The 16,791-nt window shown below is 46.2% G+C and overlaps 1 protein-coding gene and 1 non-coding gene across 5 annotated transcripts in view; both read right to left on the bottom strand.

The window, feature by feature from the left end:
- The window catches only part of LOC101411585 (carbonyl reductase [NADPH] 3), a 31,773-nt gene extending 25,842 nt beyond the window's left edge, over nucleotides 1-5,931 (bottom strand). For all 4 annotated transcript variants that reach the window (XR_009185636.2, XR_009185637.2, XR_011648717.1 and 1 more), the window contains exons 1-2: nucleotides 5,476-5,931; nucleotides 3,968-4,075 (exon numbers count right to left, since the gene is read on the bottom strand). Coding sequence is in view for 1 of the 4 variants with exons in the window: in XM_004474485.5 (XP_004474542.2) it covers nucleotides 3,968-4,075; nucleotides 5,476-5,764 (397 nt within the window). In the remaining 3 variants the exon portion in view is untranslated. The remainder of the gene's footprint in view (nucleotides 1-3,967; nucleotides 4,076-5,475) is intronic.
- An 8,692-nt stretch (nucleotides 5,932-14,623) lies between these two features.
- On the bottom strand, nucleotides 14,624-14,759 carry LOC111759433 (small nucleolar RNA SNORA70). The gene has a single exon (XR_002793418.1). It is a non-coding gene; the product is annotated as a small nucleolar RNA SNORA70 (small nucleolar RNA).
- Nucleotides 14,760-16,791: the final 2,032 nt, after the last annotated feature.

Here is a 16,791-nt window from a genome sequence, read left to right as displayed (position 1 = left end):
CTGAGTCTAGCTGGTCGAAATAAATCATGTTCCTTCTCAGAATTCTCGCATTCTGGCCTTCGATACCACGTACATCTGACTTCTCTCTGCTACTACAGTGTCACATTTCACTGGTTATCTTTGTGGCTCCCACCCCAGTGGGGATATCCCCAACTCTGTCCTTAAAAGCTAGCATCCATTTATCCCCCAGGTACCTATGACTCTTCAGGATTTTCTTTTTTTTTTTAAATGGTAACACATATTTCTTTCCTAACATTTAATACTGAGAAATTTGAAACTTATAGAAAACATGCAAAAATAGCGCAAGAAACACCCACATAGCCTTCACCTATGTGCACCAGTTGTTAATGCTTTACCACATTTGCATTCTCTCTCTGTGACATTATAAACCTTCACCCTAAAAACTTCGGCATATATGTTCATCAGGACATTTGCTACATAACCACAGGAATCATCACACTGAAGAATTTTAGCATTGTCTGGTCCTACAAGCTAATGTCTAGTCCATGATTCAATGTCCCCAACTGTCCCCATAATGACACTCTATAGTTTTTGTTTGCTTAATGTTTTAATCCAGGATCCACTGTGGGATCATGCAATGCATGCATTTAGTTGCCATCCTTTAGTCTATCTTAATCTAGAGTAGTTGGCAATGACAGTGACTTTTCTGAACACTCTAGGCCAGTATTTTGTAGTATTTCCCCCAATTTCATCTTCTCATGATGAGATTCAGTGTAATATATTAGCCAGGAATAATACCTAGATGAGCTTGTGTTCTTCATTTTCCTAAAGAGCTTTGTTCCCAATCATTTGGCTGCTACAAGGAATTAAATTTGAAAGGGAAAGGAAGATAAAAAGAACAAATTACACGGAATATTGTCTTTCATGGAAAAAAATCCTCCTTAAGGGAAGGAAGTGTCCTCTTTGTGAGGGCACACCCCTGGAGAGAGGCCAAGGAGTGACCAAGAGCCAGCCTCAACAGCCAAGTGGGTCCATCAGCCCTGAGAAGGGCTGCCCTCTGCTGTGGTCCTGGTGGCCCCTGGGGACCTGACCTCACTCTATAAAGCATGGGTGAGTAGCTCCCCCTAGTGGCATGCAGGGTCATTATCCTTTTTTTTTTTTTTCAGAAACTTTTTAAAAAATTTAATATATTCAGTTTTATTGAAGCATAATTGACATGGAGTAAATTTTTTTTGCCTTTGTGTTTAATTTTTTCAAGTGAAATTGTCTTTTTTAAAAAGATACATAGATCACAAAAAATATAAGAGGTTCCCACATACCCCACACCCCATCCCCCCACTCTTTCCTCGTCAACAACCTCTTTCATCAGTGTGGCACATTCTGGAGAATAATTTTGGAGAATAATTTTGGAGCACGGCTGCATCACATGGATTATAGTTTACTTTGTAGTTTACACTATCCCCCAGTACTTTCAGTGGATTATGGCAGGATATATATTATCCAGCATCTGTCCCTGCAGTATCATTTAGGACAACTCCAAGTCCTGAAAATGTCCCCACATCTCATCTCTTCTTCCCTCTCCCTGCCCTCAGCTACTACCGTGGCCACTTTCTCTAGATCAATGCTATAGTTTCTTCCATTACTTGTCATAACAGTTCTATAGTAGAATACCAGGAAGTCCACTCTAATCCATATTTTATTCCTCCATCCTGTGGACCCTGGGATGGCGATGTCCACTCAACAACTTTCTTTAAAGTGATGTTAGAAAGTTCAATAAAGAGTGGCCTTTTAGTTAGTTTTGCATGGGAGGAAGTGATTCCCCATATATAAAGAGGTAATGATCTTCAGCGTTACCCTCCCCACCTCACATAAACTTGAGGTTTCTTGAAAAGTCACATTGTCTATGAGTTGTAAACCAGAGAGTCCCGGTTTGGGAAATAAAATTGATGTCTGGACTTTATTAGCAATGACAAACAACTCCTTGGACTGGGATTCCAATTCCATGTAAGAGGCAGGTGCAAGACTTAACAAAGATTACCACTCTGCTGCTCGCTGCAGTGGCGTCCCACTTAGAAGCGCGCCGAGAAGGATTCACGCTTCAGAGACCCGTGCTCTATGTCTTTATTAATACAAGGAGTGGTACATGTCATTCTGGTTAATGGACAGTGGCTTTCAGTCAGAATTCCACTTGACCAGAAAGATCCCTGTACCACATTCTAGAAGTGGTGACTTCTCAAATTATATCAGGTTCCTTCTAGTCTACACTCCACAATCAGCCTGTTCCAGACAGCTGGTTACGATAGTGATTCACTGGCTTTGGGCTAATCCCTTCCTGAGCCCCACCCTCCCCAAAGCCTCCCATTATTTTTTTAAATAGCTTGGTTTTCAATCATTTGGCGATAGAGTTTTCCCTCCACTAAAGCTTATTACCCTGATTTGATAGAGTGAAGAGCTCAGGACCTGAGCTCTATGACCACCTGTGCTCACATTTCTGGGCCTTCTCTGTCATGTGAGGGGATAGGGATACAACATTTCTTTAGTACTTTGCAGCTCTAAAAGTCTAGGACTTGAAAATTCATCAGGGAGAGGACTCCCTAATACTTGATATATGTCTGCAATGGAATACTATGCAGCCATAAAAAGGAATGAGGACACTCTCTTTCCTGTTCTAGAAAGAGCACCTGCTATATTAAGTGAAAAAAGCAAGGGGGCAAACATTATCCTGAATATCATCTTCTATATAATAAAAAGGAGTAAAAGAGAATGTACATCTATACTTGTTTGGCTGTGCAATGAAAAGTGTAAACCATAATGTAAACTATAGACACTGGATAGTAGCACTGCTTCAATATTTGTTCAAGTGTAACCAATATACCACAATGATGGAAGATGTGATTAATAGGGGGGAATTTGGGAGGGGTGGGGTGTATGGGAATCCCCCATTCTTTCTATGTAACTTTCATGCAATCTAAAACTTCTCTATTAATAAAGCTTATTATATATATTATATATATATTTGTTTGGATTTGCATTTAAAAACTCCATCACCTTGTCCTGGGCACTCACCATTTCTGCAGACTCAAGGTTTCCATCCGTAGCTGCAGTTCTGCCTGCAGCCTGTCTCTGATCCTATCCCACTAAAAAACTAATAAAAAGAATCACCTGCTGAGGCGGGGGGTGACAATTGGGTAGCTGGGGGACAAGAGTATGAGTGCAACTGTCCCCACATACCTTTTTAGATTTTAAGATTTTTGAATCCAGACATAAAACTTATTCAAAATATTCAACTAAGAAAAGCACATTTCTGCTAAGGACCACGATTCTTCCTAAGAATCACTGACTTCTTGGGAAGGAAAGTCCTCAGGGAAGCCCATCTTAAGTGTAGAAACCTGACTCTTAAGAGTCTTTGATTAGCGACCCTCTCCCCCACTAGACCGTTCCTGTCCAGTTTGCTCACCATTGTATCCCCAGCACCAAGGATAGGGCCTGGCACATGGTAGGCACCCAAATACATGTTGAAAAATTAATCAAAATGATTTGTTGAATGCCTGGGATTGTGGGCAGGGCGTTTCCTATAGTGACAATTTCTCTTGGATTTTCTGAGTCAGCTTGACAAAGTTAGTCAAGCATAAGAAGAAAGGAATGCGGGGAAAGACATACTACACTAGCACAGGTACTATCCCCAGGTCCCCAGAAGAGCCAGGCGTGGCACTGCCACCTTTGAAAGCTGGAGGAGTCGTGGGGATTGACCAAAGGCAGGTGGCAATTTGCGACGTGTAACACCCAATCATTCTAGGGTTGAGGTCATGACATGGATCCCAAGAGCAAAATAAAACTAAAATGTTTAAGGGAAGAGCCTGAAAAATTAATGGTTTTCTCCTTTTTTTTCCCCACCTAAAAGAAATGGCACCCACGAGCGATTCCTGTGGGGGCAGCTGCATCCAGGGACCCTGGGACCCTGTCCTTGCTGAGGACGGCAACCCACCAATCCCCACGCTGGCCTTACCGTGAGGCTTTATTATGGGCAGTAATTCCACGCAGACATTCCTCGTGCCAAAAAAGTTTGTCTTCAATGTCATCTCAGCTTGAATGTCAAAAGGCAATGGATCATCAGCTTTCAAAGAGAAGGAAACAAGGAGAAAGTCATGTGTTTACCCCTGAAAATCAGGTGACAGATTGGATCCTAGCTCCTAACAATTAATTAAGGAGGAAACAAGCCAACACTAAAGCGATTTTTAAACCAGTAAGTAGGAGGCTCTCAAACTTGAGCGAGCACCAGAATTCCCCGGAGGATTTGTGAAAACACAGATTTGGGGACTCCACCCGCAGATTTTCGCCTAGAGCAGGCCCGGGTGGGGTTCGAGAATTTGCATTTCTAACAAGTTCCCAGGAGAGGCTGCAGCTGCTGGCTTTGACCTCCCTTCTCCAACTTTAACTTTGCACGGGAGGCACCTGGAGATCCGGTTAAAATGCAGATTATGATTCAGCAGGTGTGGGCGGGGTCGGGTCGGCGCTTCCAGCAAGTCCTCGGGTGTAGTAGATGCGGCTGCCCAAGGCCTCGCATCCCCCTTTGAAGGGCAAGGGCTTTGAGCGCCCGTCAGCCCTCCCACCCGACGTGGAGCGGCGGTATCTACCCAATGCTTCGGCCACTGGCTGAGGACGCCCTTTCTCTCCCGCTTCCGGCCAGGGAGTCCAAAACCCACGGAGTTGTCCAAGAGGGTTGAAGGAAGCCCCGAGAGGGCGCGCGCAGGTGGTGCGCGCTCAGGTCCCCGGGGGTGGAGGCTTCTGCTCCAGAAAAGTTCATTTCACTCTTCCCCACTAGGTTGAAAGTGCAGCTGGCCTGGTTATTTCTTAGTGCCCCCTAGCTCAACTACTTTTTAAGTTGCCTAGTAGTTGAACAAGCCACCTCCTGGACTTTTTTTTTGGTCAAAGGAAGATGCTATTTCAAACCCCGTTTATATGTTTGGTAACGAACATAAGCTCCCTGGGGAAGAGAGCCTAAGCTCATTTCCTTTTTTTCCAGAGCCTATCAAAGCTCTCCATAAAGCCAAATGTGTAACTTGCGCGCTCACAGTGTCTTGGCGATTCATTTCCTGTCCTGAGCAGATGCCTCCCGCCACCCGGGAACGCGAAAGCCCAAGGCGAGTTGGGAGACACTGGCAGAGAAGATGCCTTCTTGCATTGCACAGAAAACGGAGGGGTTGAACAGGGCGGGGTCCCGTCCCCGGAGTCGGGTTTTCTCGCAGACTGCAGCCGCTGACAGTTCCGGGAGGGCCCGGGGCGGCGCACAGGCCCGCACAGGCCCGCGGGCGGGGTGCGCTGTTCCCCGCGGCCCGGCCCCCCGCGCAGGGCGAGCCACCCGGGCGGCTCCGCGGAAAGCGAAACTCCGCCAGCGCAGGGCGAGCGCTGGGCGCATCCCCAGGGACCCGCACGGCCCTCCCCGAGCGCTCAGACTGTGCCGGGCGCCCGCTGCCCCGCATCGCCCCAGGGCCACCCCCCGACCCCCACACCTACGCTTGAAGGCGATGCCCGCGTTGTTGACCAGCACGTTGAGCCCGCCGTACTCCCGGCGCAGGAAGTCGCGCAGGACGCGGATGCTCTGCGGGTCGTCGATGTCCAGCTGGTGGAAGCGCGGGCTCAGGCCCTCGGCCTGCAGCTGCTGCACGGCCGCCCGGCCCCGCGCCGCGTCCCGCGCCGTCAGCACCACGTCCCCCGAGAACCGCCGGCACAGCTCGCGCGTGATGGCGAAGCCGATGCCCCTGTTGCCCCCGGTCACCAGCGCCACGCGGCTGCAAGACGACATGGCCGGGAGAGGGGCGCATGGGGCACTCGCGCGGAGAGCGGAGGACTGTGGGCCGCGACCGGCGCGCACTGCCCGGGCCGGGGGTCAGGCGCCACGCAGAGCTAAGTGCTGGGATCCAGGGCTCGGACTCTCCAGGAAGGTCCCGGGGCCTGGTCCCTCCCCTCTGAGGAGGGGCAGTCTGTTCTCGACAGTTTCGTAACACCGCCCCCCTCCTCGGCCCGCCCCCTCCCGCCTCTGCGTCCTGGGGCCCGCCCGGACACACCCCTGTTCTGTTGCCGCCGGAGTGGCGGTGATCCGAGGCGTCCGAAGGTGTTCCCTGCCCAGAGCAGAATAGGACGGTGATGGGGGCTAGAAACTCGCGGCAGTTGGACGAACTTTATTTTGGGAGAGCCCCAAAAGGAGGAACAAGTGTCGAGGAACTATTTTAGTGTGTGTCCGTGTCCACTGCAAAATGCGCACCCTGGCATTTTCCAAATGAAATCGCTTAGATACGGTAACTGCTTCATCTGGACCCAGGTCTCCACGCTTGCTTAAGTTTTGTGCCATCTATTAACTTGAAGAAAAGAGAATTAAAAAAAAAAAAAAAAGGAACGCGAAACGAATTAAGAGGGGAAAAGATCCCTGAGACTCTCTGGTGCGGCTGATCACAGGGCTCTGCACTTCCCAGCGTGCCCCCAAGAGGGAGGCAATGTTTCTGAAGCTTTCTTGCTGTGCACCAAGCCCTCTACTGGAACGTTTTAGTCCCTACAAAACTGTAGCGTGCCTACCTTTAAACTTGTCCAAGGTCACAGTTAATAAGTGGTGTGATGGCTTCTCCCTGCCAGGTCCGGTCTGTGTACTCAGAGCTCAGCTGACAAGAGTTCCCCAAAGCGTGCCAAAGTGTAGGCTCGGTCAAACTCCCCACTCACCTGCTGCAGCGTAATCTGAGTGTGTGGTGAGTGACTTTGGGACTTGAGAACTGCAGCCTCATCATCATGACTCTGCTTTTCTCCAAAGCAGAGCTGGCTCAGATGCCCAGGGCCCCTCCCCTTCGAATCCCTTTCTGGGTCAAAGTACCCTAAATCTGTGAGGTTGGGAAGGTGGGGTAGGCCTTCCGTGGTCCCAACCTGGGCCTTAAGTAGTAGTTTTCTTGTTTTCCCTGGAAGTTATTTGGAGCTCTTCCTTAAAGCTGTAAGGTTAAACAGATTGTCTATTTTTCTTGTGTGAGGTTACGTTGTATTTTTCAAGAATTGTGCACTTCATCTTCTGCTTTTATTGACCTTAAATTGTTCATAATGCCTTCTGATATATGCAGTGATGACTCCTCTCATTCCTGACTCTAATAGCTGGTCTTTCATATTTTCCTCATGTGTTTGGTTTATTAAATTTTATTTTTTCCCTTAATGAACCATTTTTGACTAAGCTGATTTTTCTGATTTCATTTATTTGTCCTGATCTTCATTTCCTTTCTTCAGGTTTCATTTGTTCCTTCTCTAGTTTCTTACCATGAAGCTAGAGACCTTGCTTTCAGAGCATTCACACACCAAATACAGTAAATTTCCCTGTAAGTACTGCTGTAGTGGCATCCCATCGCCTTTTCAATTTTATTCAGTTCAAAATATTTCTAACTTCTGTCTTGGTATTTTCTTTGACCAAGGGTGTTTAAAAATGTGGCTTCCCCCACCCCCACCCCCACATACTTAGGGATTTTCCAAATATCTGTTAGCCTCTAACCTAGTACCACCATAATCAGAATATACTTTGTTTGGCTCAAACTGGTTTTTTTTTGTTTGTTTCTCTCTCCTTCCCCGCGCCCCGCCCCCCCCCCCCCCCCAGTTGTCTGCTTTCTGTGTCCATTTGCAGTGTGTTCTGTGTCCGCTAGTATTCTTGTCAACGGGACCCGGAATTTGTGTCTCTTTTGTTGTTGCTGTGTCATCTCACTGCGTCAGCTCTCCCTGTGTGCGGCGCCACTCCTGGGCAGGCTGCACTTTTTTCACTCTGGGTGGCTCTCCTTACGGGGAGCACTCCTTGCACATGGGGCTCCCCTATGCAGGGAACACTCCTGTGTGACACGGCACTCCTTGCATGCATCAGCACTGCACGTGGGCCAGCTCGCCACATGCGTCAGGAGGCCCTGGGTTTGAACCTTGGACCTCTCATGTGGCAGGCAGATGCCCTATCTGTTGGGCCAAATTCGCTTCCCTCCAACAATTTTTAAAGGGTTTTTAAAAGGTGGGGAGGGATGTTGGAATATGTTTTTATTGCTGATGGTAATACCCCAGACAGGTGAAAATTGTTGGGAAAGGGTATACTTGCAAGAAAAACCCATGAGCAGGTGAGTGGATGGGGTTCAGGGTCTGTTGGACTTGGCCTTGAAAGTGGGGCCCTCCTGTTACCAGATTTTATCTAGGTTCCTGGCTACACTGCAGAAATGAATTTCAAGAGCACCCCAGGTGAGTTAGGCCAGTAATTTATTCAGGTAGGAAGGGAAGAGATATGGGAGAAAATAACAGAGCAGGGGTCCCAGGTATAGAGGAAGGGGGTGAAAAGGGATAAAGAGGGCTGATTTACAGACTACAGTTCCCCATTATAGGCTATAAATGCCCGAAGTTTTACTCGGGTGGCCACATGGCAGAGGAAAAAGGCGAGAGTGGTACACAGAGGGCAGAAGCGGGTCCAGAGGCAAGACAGCAGGATGTGAGAGCGCTTTTCAGTCTCCGCTTGGCTTTTTGAACTGTTAATTATTCCACCCCTGTGCTAATCGCAGGGAAGGGGTTCCAGCTGTTTGCTGCTTTGATTGATGACCCCACCTATCAATCCCCCAGTGAGGACCCAGTGATAAAGCCCTTGGGGAATATCCAGGCTTTTCCTGGCTTCCAGAAGAAGTCTTTGTTCTGGATAGCAGAATCTTGGGGGTGGGCGTCTTCCAGCAGCCATGATGGGGGTTATTGATGTCCATGTGGACTCTCTGCCAGGTTCCAGATCCACCTATTGATTTCGTATTTTAACTAGCCTGCTTCATTCCTCCTTCAGAGAGTTTACACCTTTAATCATACGGGGTGCTGAAGGGAGATGATCTTTCTTCTGTAGCTACTTCCTGCTGGTTAGGGGCTGTAGGCCCTACCTGACAAGGTGTAGCACTCTCTTGCTATTCTATCTCAATTGGAGGAAGATGGATCTGGCATCCTGTGTGAAGCTGAATCAAGTCCCCATGTGGCTAACAAGGTATTGATTCTGGAGGAAATAAACTTAGTAAAACCATATATTCTCAAAACTAATTAAGAGGACACAGGACCACAGAAATAGAAAAGGCCAGATGCCTGCAAAGGCTGTATTTTCCCAAAGTTGATGGGAAGGAGTATTTTTCCTTCAGTAGAATGGGAAGAGGCATTGCCCTTTTTAGTTAAGGTGCAGGAGATGAAAACAGACAAGGTTTCTTTAAGGGATGTTTAGTTTGTTCTCCCCCTAGCAATAGGCATTTGCGCTAGAGTTAGAGGGAACAGCTGACTTTGACACAGATGCTACTTAGCTTTTTCTCTTGAAGAGGCATTTCAGGCTGTCCAATAACTGGCACACGTACATTCTGTCAGGTGCTTCTGGTGAACTGGCACATTTTTGGGCAGTTGGCTTCATTCAGGATTAGTGCACCAAGTTGGAAATTCCTTTAACTTTAATAAGGGCTAGGAGGGAGACATGGGCTAAGCACATTCATTAACTACTTAGAAAATGAAGTTTACCAGGACTTTTAACATGTTTAATGTCCCTCTGCATATGATCTTATAGAAATATCACCATAATCATCAGACATATCTAGAATAGGATATAGGTACAGTACTTGATACTAATTAATGTACTACTCAATGCATAAGTTTCTCTTTGAGCTGTAATTAATAGATTACAGGTTTGCAATACCTTACATATTATTACCTTACATATTATTTCTGCGTGGGAGCAGGCCATAATGTCAATTGTGTTTAAGTTTTACTTACAGTACTCTGGTGATAGTTGCTCCACTTGGTATGTTTTTCACAGAAGCTGCAGCACTGTTGACACTAGAGAGAAGCTAGGAAAGCAGGTTCCAGTATTCTACCAGCATGGTGAATAGTGCCCTTTGGCACTATGAGACAGTGCCAGTCTGGAGGTGATATCCATTGTGTATCTGGCTATATCGAACCACCATTGGCTGCTGCAGGGGTTTGAAACCACAATGTACTTTCCATCAACTTCAGGAGCACAACCAGAGATGTAGTAGATATCTTTATTGTTTTAGGGGTCAGTGACCAACCTAGCTGATAACTCAAGTGGAGAGGCCCCTGCAATGTATTGAAGGCTTGGTTTGAATGCACAAGATAGTTTGACAATGCTGAAGTTTATCTCTTGATTTTTATATACCTTTTAAACATTTCCAATGCAATGTGTTCCCTATCAAATGAATTTTTTAGTGTTTGCGTTTTACTTCTATATTTTTACCATGAAGACATTAATTAGCAGGTATTTTGTTTTAGGAGTAGAGGAAAAGCTACTTTTTCCATTAAAAAAATGAAAACTGAAGAGGCCCAATGGAATCAAGGTAGCTTTTCATTACCACCAGTTGAATATGCACGTTGAGGTGACTTGCAGACAGGTTTCATTGCTATGAAGTTACTTTTTGCCATTAACATCACTTTAGGTTTCTAGTTAATAATGGCTTCTTAGAACAAGCCATTTAAATGCTTCAGTTTAGAAGAAACTTTCACAAACGCTTTATAATTGCCCACAATCACATAGACTGTCTAATTTACCTTAGATTACAATTAGCAACCAATGGAATTCACTTTATGCATTTAAGAGGGGGCAGCCCTACATTTCTTTCTTTTTTTTCTTTCTTTATTTTTTTAATGTTACATTAAAAAAATATGAGGCCCCCATATACCCCCACCCCCCTCACCCCACTCCACCACCCATAACAACAACCTCCTCCATCATCATGAGACATTCATTGCACTTGGTGAGTACATCTCTGAGCACTGCTGCACCTCATGGTTAATGGTCCACACCATAGCCCACACTCTCCCACAGTCCACCCAGTGGACCATGGGAGGACATACAATGTCTGGTAACTGTCCCTGCAGCACCACCCAGGACAACTCCAAGTCCCGAAAATGCCCCCACATCACATCTCTTCCTCCCACTCCCTACTCCCAGCAGCCACCATGGCCACTTTCTCCACACCAATGCCACATTTTTTCGATTACTAATCACAATAGTTCATGAATAGCATATCAATAAGTGCACTCTAATCCATACTCTATTCCTCCATCCTGTGGACCTTAGAATGGTTGTGTCCATTCCACATCTATATCAAGAGGGGGCTTAGATTCCACATGGATGCTGGATGCAATTCTCCTGCTTTCAGTTGTAGGCACTCTTGGCTTCCTGGTGTGATGGTTGACCTTCTTCACCTCCATATTAGCTGAGTGGGGTAAGTCCAATAAACCAGAGTGTAGGAGTTGCAAGTCTGTTGAGGCCCAGGGCCTGGCTATCACATGGTCAGTCCAGAGAGTCAGGTCCCCTGGGTATACACTAAACCCCAGCACCAACTACAGATCTGGTAAAAGTAACAGGAGAGGCTTGTGACAAAGATCACATCTGAGTCCAGCTCTATCACACAGAACCACAAACTCTGAAGTAGGGCCAACTGACATGGCACTGAACTCCATCTGCCATGACCATAGAACCTGTGGGTCTCTGGAGCCCTCAGAAGAACCAACACCAGAGGTTGTATCTACTTTATCTGTCTCTGGGACTCTGCTGAGGTGTGCATAAGGGCAACCCCTCTGATAATCTCCCGGCTCTTTTTGGAGACTCATAGTAATATAAACTCTTTTGTCCTTTCCATTTCCCCCTTTTAGTCAGGTCAAAAAGCATTTTTAACTCCTGGTAGGTGGACTGAGATATTCTGCTGGTCCGAGTTGACCCTTTTATTCAAGGTCATTTTCTAGATACATCATCAGCTGGTACTTGGTAGTAATCCCTTGGTGCCAGGGAGGCTCATCCCTGGGAGTCATGTCCCACGCTGGGGGGAGCGCAACACATTTACATGCTGAATTTGGCTTTGAGATGGGCCAGATTTGAGCAACACAGAGGCTCTTAGGAGGTAACTCTTAGGCACCCTGCAGCTCTAGGCCTTGTTCTTATTTCAGGTGCACAGGCTTACAAGTATAGTCATTAGTATCAAGGGCTCATTGTTGGACCTTCCTTCTTTTTTGGTCTTTGCCATTGCACTTGGGGGATTGTTGCTGTTCCTTTAGGGAATGTGATAGAGCTCCCCTGGCTAGGAACTCAGCACTCCCTCAGTTGTTGTTTTCAATTGTAACCACTATGAAAATATCCAAATATATTTATGTACCCTGGATATATGCCCTGGAGAACTCCCTGCCAACCATGTGTCCCCTGTCAATAACATCCCACACCAGTATTCCTCCCCTGCCATTGTTGAACCTCTCTGTGATCCAAAACTTCTTCAAAAATGAAGCCCAATATATTGCCAGGTTCCCTTAATAGTAAAATGGAATATAGTGATGAGTTTAAAGGTTCAATATAGAATACATATTAATTTAGAAAAATTAAGGTAAAAATAAATTGGGGTATCAAAAAATTTAAAAATGCAAAAGCTTTATTTTTGATGTTTTGCCTTCCATCACTGCAATAAGTGTTGCCCTGTATGCAAATTGGCAAGGCAACTTCTTCCGTCTTCTCCTCAGTGTCTAAGTCCTTTCTTTTTCTTTCTTTTTTCCTAGTTATTAAGCTTGGTTTCACAAAAGTTTTAGATCACAGTAATTCATACATACAATATATTTATACTCCCACATATCCAACATAAAACCCTTTTCCCTTCCACAGCAATAATCTTTTTACCTATTCATACTATATTTACTGAAACTGATGTACAGATATTGAGACAATAGCTTTCAAACAAGGTAACATTTGGGTTTACATTGTGGTTTATATTTTAGACTATACGATTTTCTAAATTTTTAGTTATCTTATATTTTACATTATGATTTACATTTTACCCTATTGGCCCCTATACATTTTTGGTGTAATTTAAAATGTCTTATATCCATCCTTGTGTAATCCTGTGGAACTTCTATTGCCCACACAGTTACACTGATTCCATCTATTCAATATTTATTTCCCCCTCCCCTCAGGTCCCACAGTGACAGTCAATCTTCATTGCTTGAAGGGCCATGGTCAGAGATACTTGCACCAATGTTGAGGGTGACATGCTCGACTGCCCTAATGCATTGGGAGCCACCATTTCTCTCGAGAGATACAATTCCCTCTATTTGAGAACATCAGTCCTCCCCAGGATGTGGGTATACCTTCACTCTCATTATATGGGTCTCTATCCAGTGATATAACCCACTATAACAAAATGAGCACTCACACACTCCATAGAAGCCTGTCCTGCATCAGATTATCCCCTTTAAGCATCTTAAACAGGTAACCTTCCTTATTATATTTTTGAAAAAGTTTTCTCAGCATTACACTCTCAACCAAATATCTGACAATCTCCTATGTTCATATGCTCCCCCACCCTCCCCCCAATTTCTTGGGCAATATTAACCATCCTCCCATCCCTAGCCCCCCTCAAGCCCACAAAGCCCTACCCAAAGTAACCCCATGCCCCCATTTTATCCCTTCCTTGTACAAATACTTGCCTCCAGCTTATCATAGATTTCACCCATGTAGGTGTCAGCCCTACATTTCTTTAACTTAATTTCATTACATATGAACTTAGAGTTTTAATTTGCTAATTTGATATTATCATCCTGATGTATGAAGTTAGACACTGAGCAAATAGGCAGACATGAATAGTTTGACATGGAAGCACAACTTAGTTACTTAAAACTTTCATTCTCTTACAAAGTAAGTTTAACTGTAAAATAACATTTGAAAGATCTCCTGGAAGGCTTTTTCATCAATTTGTACTATGACCATGCAGTTTTGCACAAGAATTTTGTTTCTTAATTAATGGCTTATAACCAAAATATCCCCAATGCTTTAATACAATTTTCTCTTGCTTTGGCACTTTATATTTTACTTTGACTTTAGTAGACTTTGGATGAGCAAGCCTAATTCTATGTATATTCACTGAGGCTATCGAAGCCTCAGGGAAATTGGTTTCTCTCATGAATTGCCACTTTTAGGAACCCCAACAGTCAAGGCAGGAGGCCTCCTTCACTTCCCAGTCCTCAGAGATAACAGGACTCTGGCGGCCGCTGGACTGGAAGAGTGGATGTTCAATCCCAAGGGTCAAGAATTCCACCAGGCAGCAATTTAGTCCACACTTGGAGCCATGACAGAAAGCAAGGTCCCTAATACCAGTAGAAGAGTAGACAGGGTTTTGGTTTTTTTTAGGCAGCCAAGAAGTCATTTATTGGAGGGCAAGGGTCAGGGGGTCAGGGGGCCAGGGGAGGGCAGTGCTGGCAAAGCCCTCATGAGAGTAGGGCCTGCCACTTGTCCAAGGGGTTAGCTTATGTTTTACATTATGATTTACATAATGTAAATGGGGATGTATTTCACCCCACAGCCATCTGGGATGAGGCGCTTCTCAGCCACCATGTCTTTGAAATCGTCAGCTTTGAACTTGGTGAAGCCCCACTTCTTAGAGATGTGGATTTTCTGGCAGCCAGGGAACTTGAACTTGGCCCTGCGCAGTGCGTCAATCACATGCTCCTTGTTCTGCAGCTTGGTGCGGATGGACATGATGAACCTGGCTGATGTGTACTGGGCCACTGTCCCCTGAGGCTTTCCAAAGGCACCTCGCATACCCATCTGGAGCCTAGATTGGGGATGGCATGAGGTCTCAGATAGGACCAGCAACAGGCAAGGAAGGGCTGTCTCCAAGGTCCCTTAGGACAACCTGTACAGGCAACAGGTCACATACACTACCAAGGAGGCTGCTGTCTGCAGCCACTGCACACCAGGCCCCCACAGGGAGAGGGGGCTGGTCGGGACAGGGATGTTTCAAGTTCGCTTTCTCCTGAGCCATAGGGGCTGAAGCTATTATGAAATAACTATAAGCAAAGGCAAGGGATGAGGCTAGGCTTGAAGTGACCATAAATGAAGGTAAGGTCAGTTTAGAATTTATACTTACAATAGTAGGTTCAAGTTAAATCTACCCAAATATAATTTCAGTTATTATCCTTCACTGTTTTATAATATAAAGGCATCTATAAATAGTCTTAACTCTGAGTTACAGTTTTTAGTAAATTTTTACATTAAGGTGAATTGGGTACCTTTTTTAACTAAGCCACAAGAATTTTATTGGTAACAACTTGGCGAAGTTTATTTGCTTTTCTAGCAATTAAATAAATTTCACTTGTGAGTTATGCGTTAAATCCACTAGCAAGGCAGTATTGTCCTTTAAAGACTTATTCTTAGGTTACCTTTCACCATTATTCAATTTGTAACAGGTGAACCCCAAATCTGATTTCCTAGGTGCAAGCAAACTGACAACGTTAAACACAGATCTCAAAGTTGAACACGAAGTTAAGCACAGATTAAAAAAGAGAATTTTATACCTTTAGCATTTCTAGGCATTCTTTAATCTTAATTGATGTCACATGAGATGTCTTAGTTTCCAGGACAGGTTTAGTAACCTGTTTGGATCTTGATCTCTATTAACAATTTTTATAGGCACAACTGAGTTTAAACTGAGGAGTTTGAGGTTTATTTCCTCATTTCTTTAAGGAGACACGACATGAGGTTTCTGGGTCTCAGATTTATCTGTTTTCTTTTCTTACACTGGTTTAGCTGGAATTCAGGGTCCTATACAGAGGCTGCTCTTGGCTATACTGTGGCCATGTAGACCAGCAGTAGGCAGAATTTCCTGATTCCTGAGAAGATACTTCCACAGGGAGTTTACTGGTGTGTAGGGTGGCACCGTGTGGGAACGTGGCGACAGGAAGGGTCGGCTTGTCTCCAGGCGCCGGTGCGAGTCAGACCCGGGTGGCGGGAACGGGCGTTAAGGCCCTCCGCTTGGGGTTCGGGCGTACTGCCCGCCCCTCTGCCCAGCTGCACCTGCTTCCCCCTCGGTGGCCTAACCCCGCCTCTCCCCCGAGGGCCACCGCTGTGCCATGACAGCCCCGCCTCGCTGCCGCCGAGAACCCTGGCTACCCCGTCTTCTGCCCGCAACCAGTGATGCACCCCTGCACGAACCTATCAGCCATCTGCCGCCCCCCGGCCCCGGCCCCTGCCCCTCCCCCATCTTCGCCCTATATTAACCGCTGTACTTCCTGAATAAATCAGACTTGCGCACAGATCCTGGTCTCCTCGGTAGTCTTCTTCCTACCGCGTGTCCTCTGCACCTTGCTGGCCCCAGAGCGCCTTCTCAGAAGGCCCCTCCGTGTGTTGCAGCCCTCCGCCTGGGCCCACACCGCCCCTGCAGCGGTCCTCCGGGCGAGCCCACACTGCGACACTGGTGGACTAGAGACCATGCCCATTATTCTAGGAAGAATGAAGAAGCACCTTTTGGTCAACCATTCTGGTATCCCAGAGTCCTAGTCTGACTAAAACCGTTCACCGCTCCTCATAATTTGGAGCTGAACCTCTGTCTCAGCATCCTGAGAATTTCAAATTTCAGAGCCAACCTGGCCCACAGGTGTCCCTGGGTGGGCGACCTAGGTTCTGGGGGATATCTAATGCTTCCTCTGGTGATCAGATCAATGCGCCCAGTTCGAATTGGTGGGAGACTGAGCAGCAGCCCCAAATCAAAGTGCCCCAGAAGTCTGTCTCTCAGGGAATATTTGGCTGCTCTCTGGATGGACCCAAGGAAGGGGGGCCATTCAGTTTACTGCTCTGGTTCTCAGCACCCCTGACCATTACAGGGTCTGAGACCAACTGACCCAAACAGAAGTTCCTGAGTTAAAGCTCAGGAAATGTTTGGCTGCCCTGATTCCCGCCACCCCAGGAAATCATAGAGCCCCTGCCACTGGGTGTTCCCGGAGCCACCTGGACTTGGGAGACAGGCTGACTAGATTTCAACCTAAAGCTGCCAAGCC

Source organism: Dasypus novemcinctus, chromosome 4 (assembly GCF_030445035.2).
Source record: "Dasypus novemcinctus isolate mDasNov1 chromosome 4, mDasNov1.1.hap2, whole genome shotgun sequence".
In the NCBI taxonomy this organism is placed as follows: domain Eukaryota; kingdom Metazoa; phylum Chordata; class Mammalia; order Cingulata; family Dasypodidae; genus Dasypus; species Dasypus novemcinctus.
Note: the sequence above shows the minus strand (reverse complement) of the source record. Positions and strands in the feature narration are given on the sequence as shown.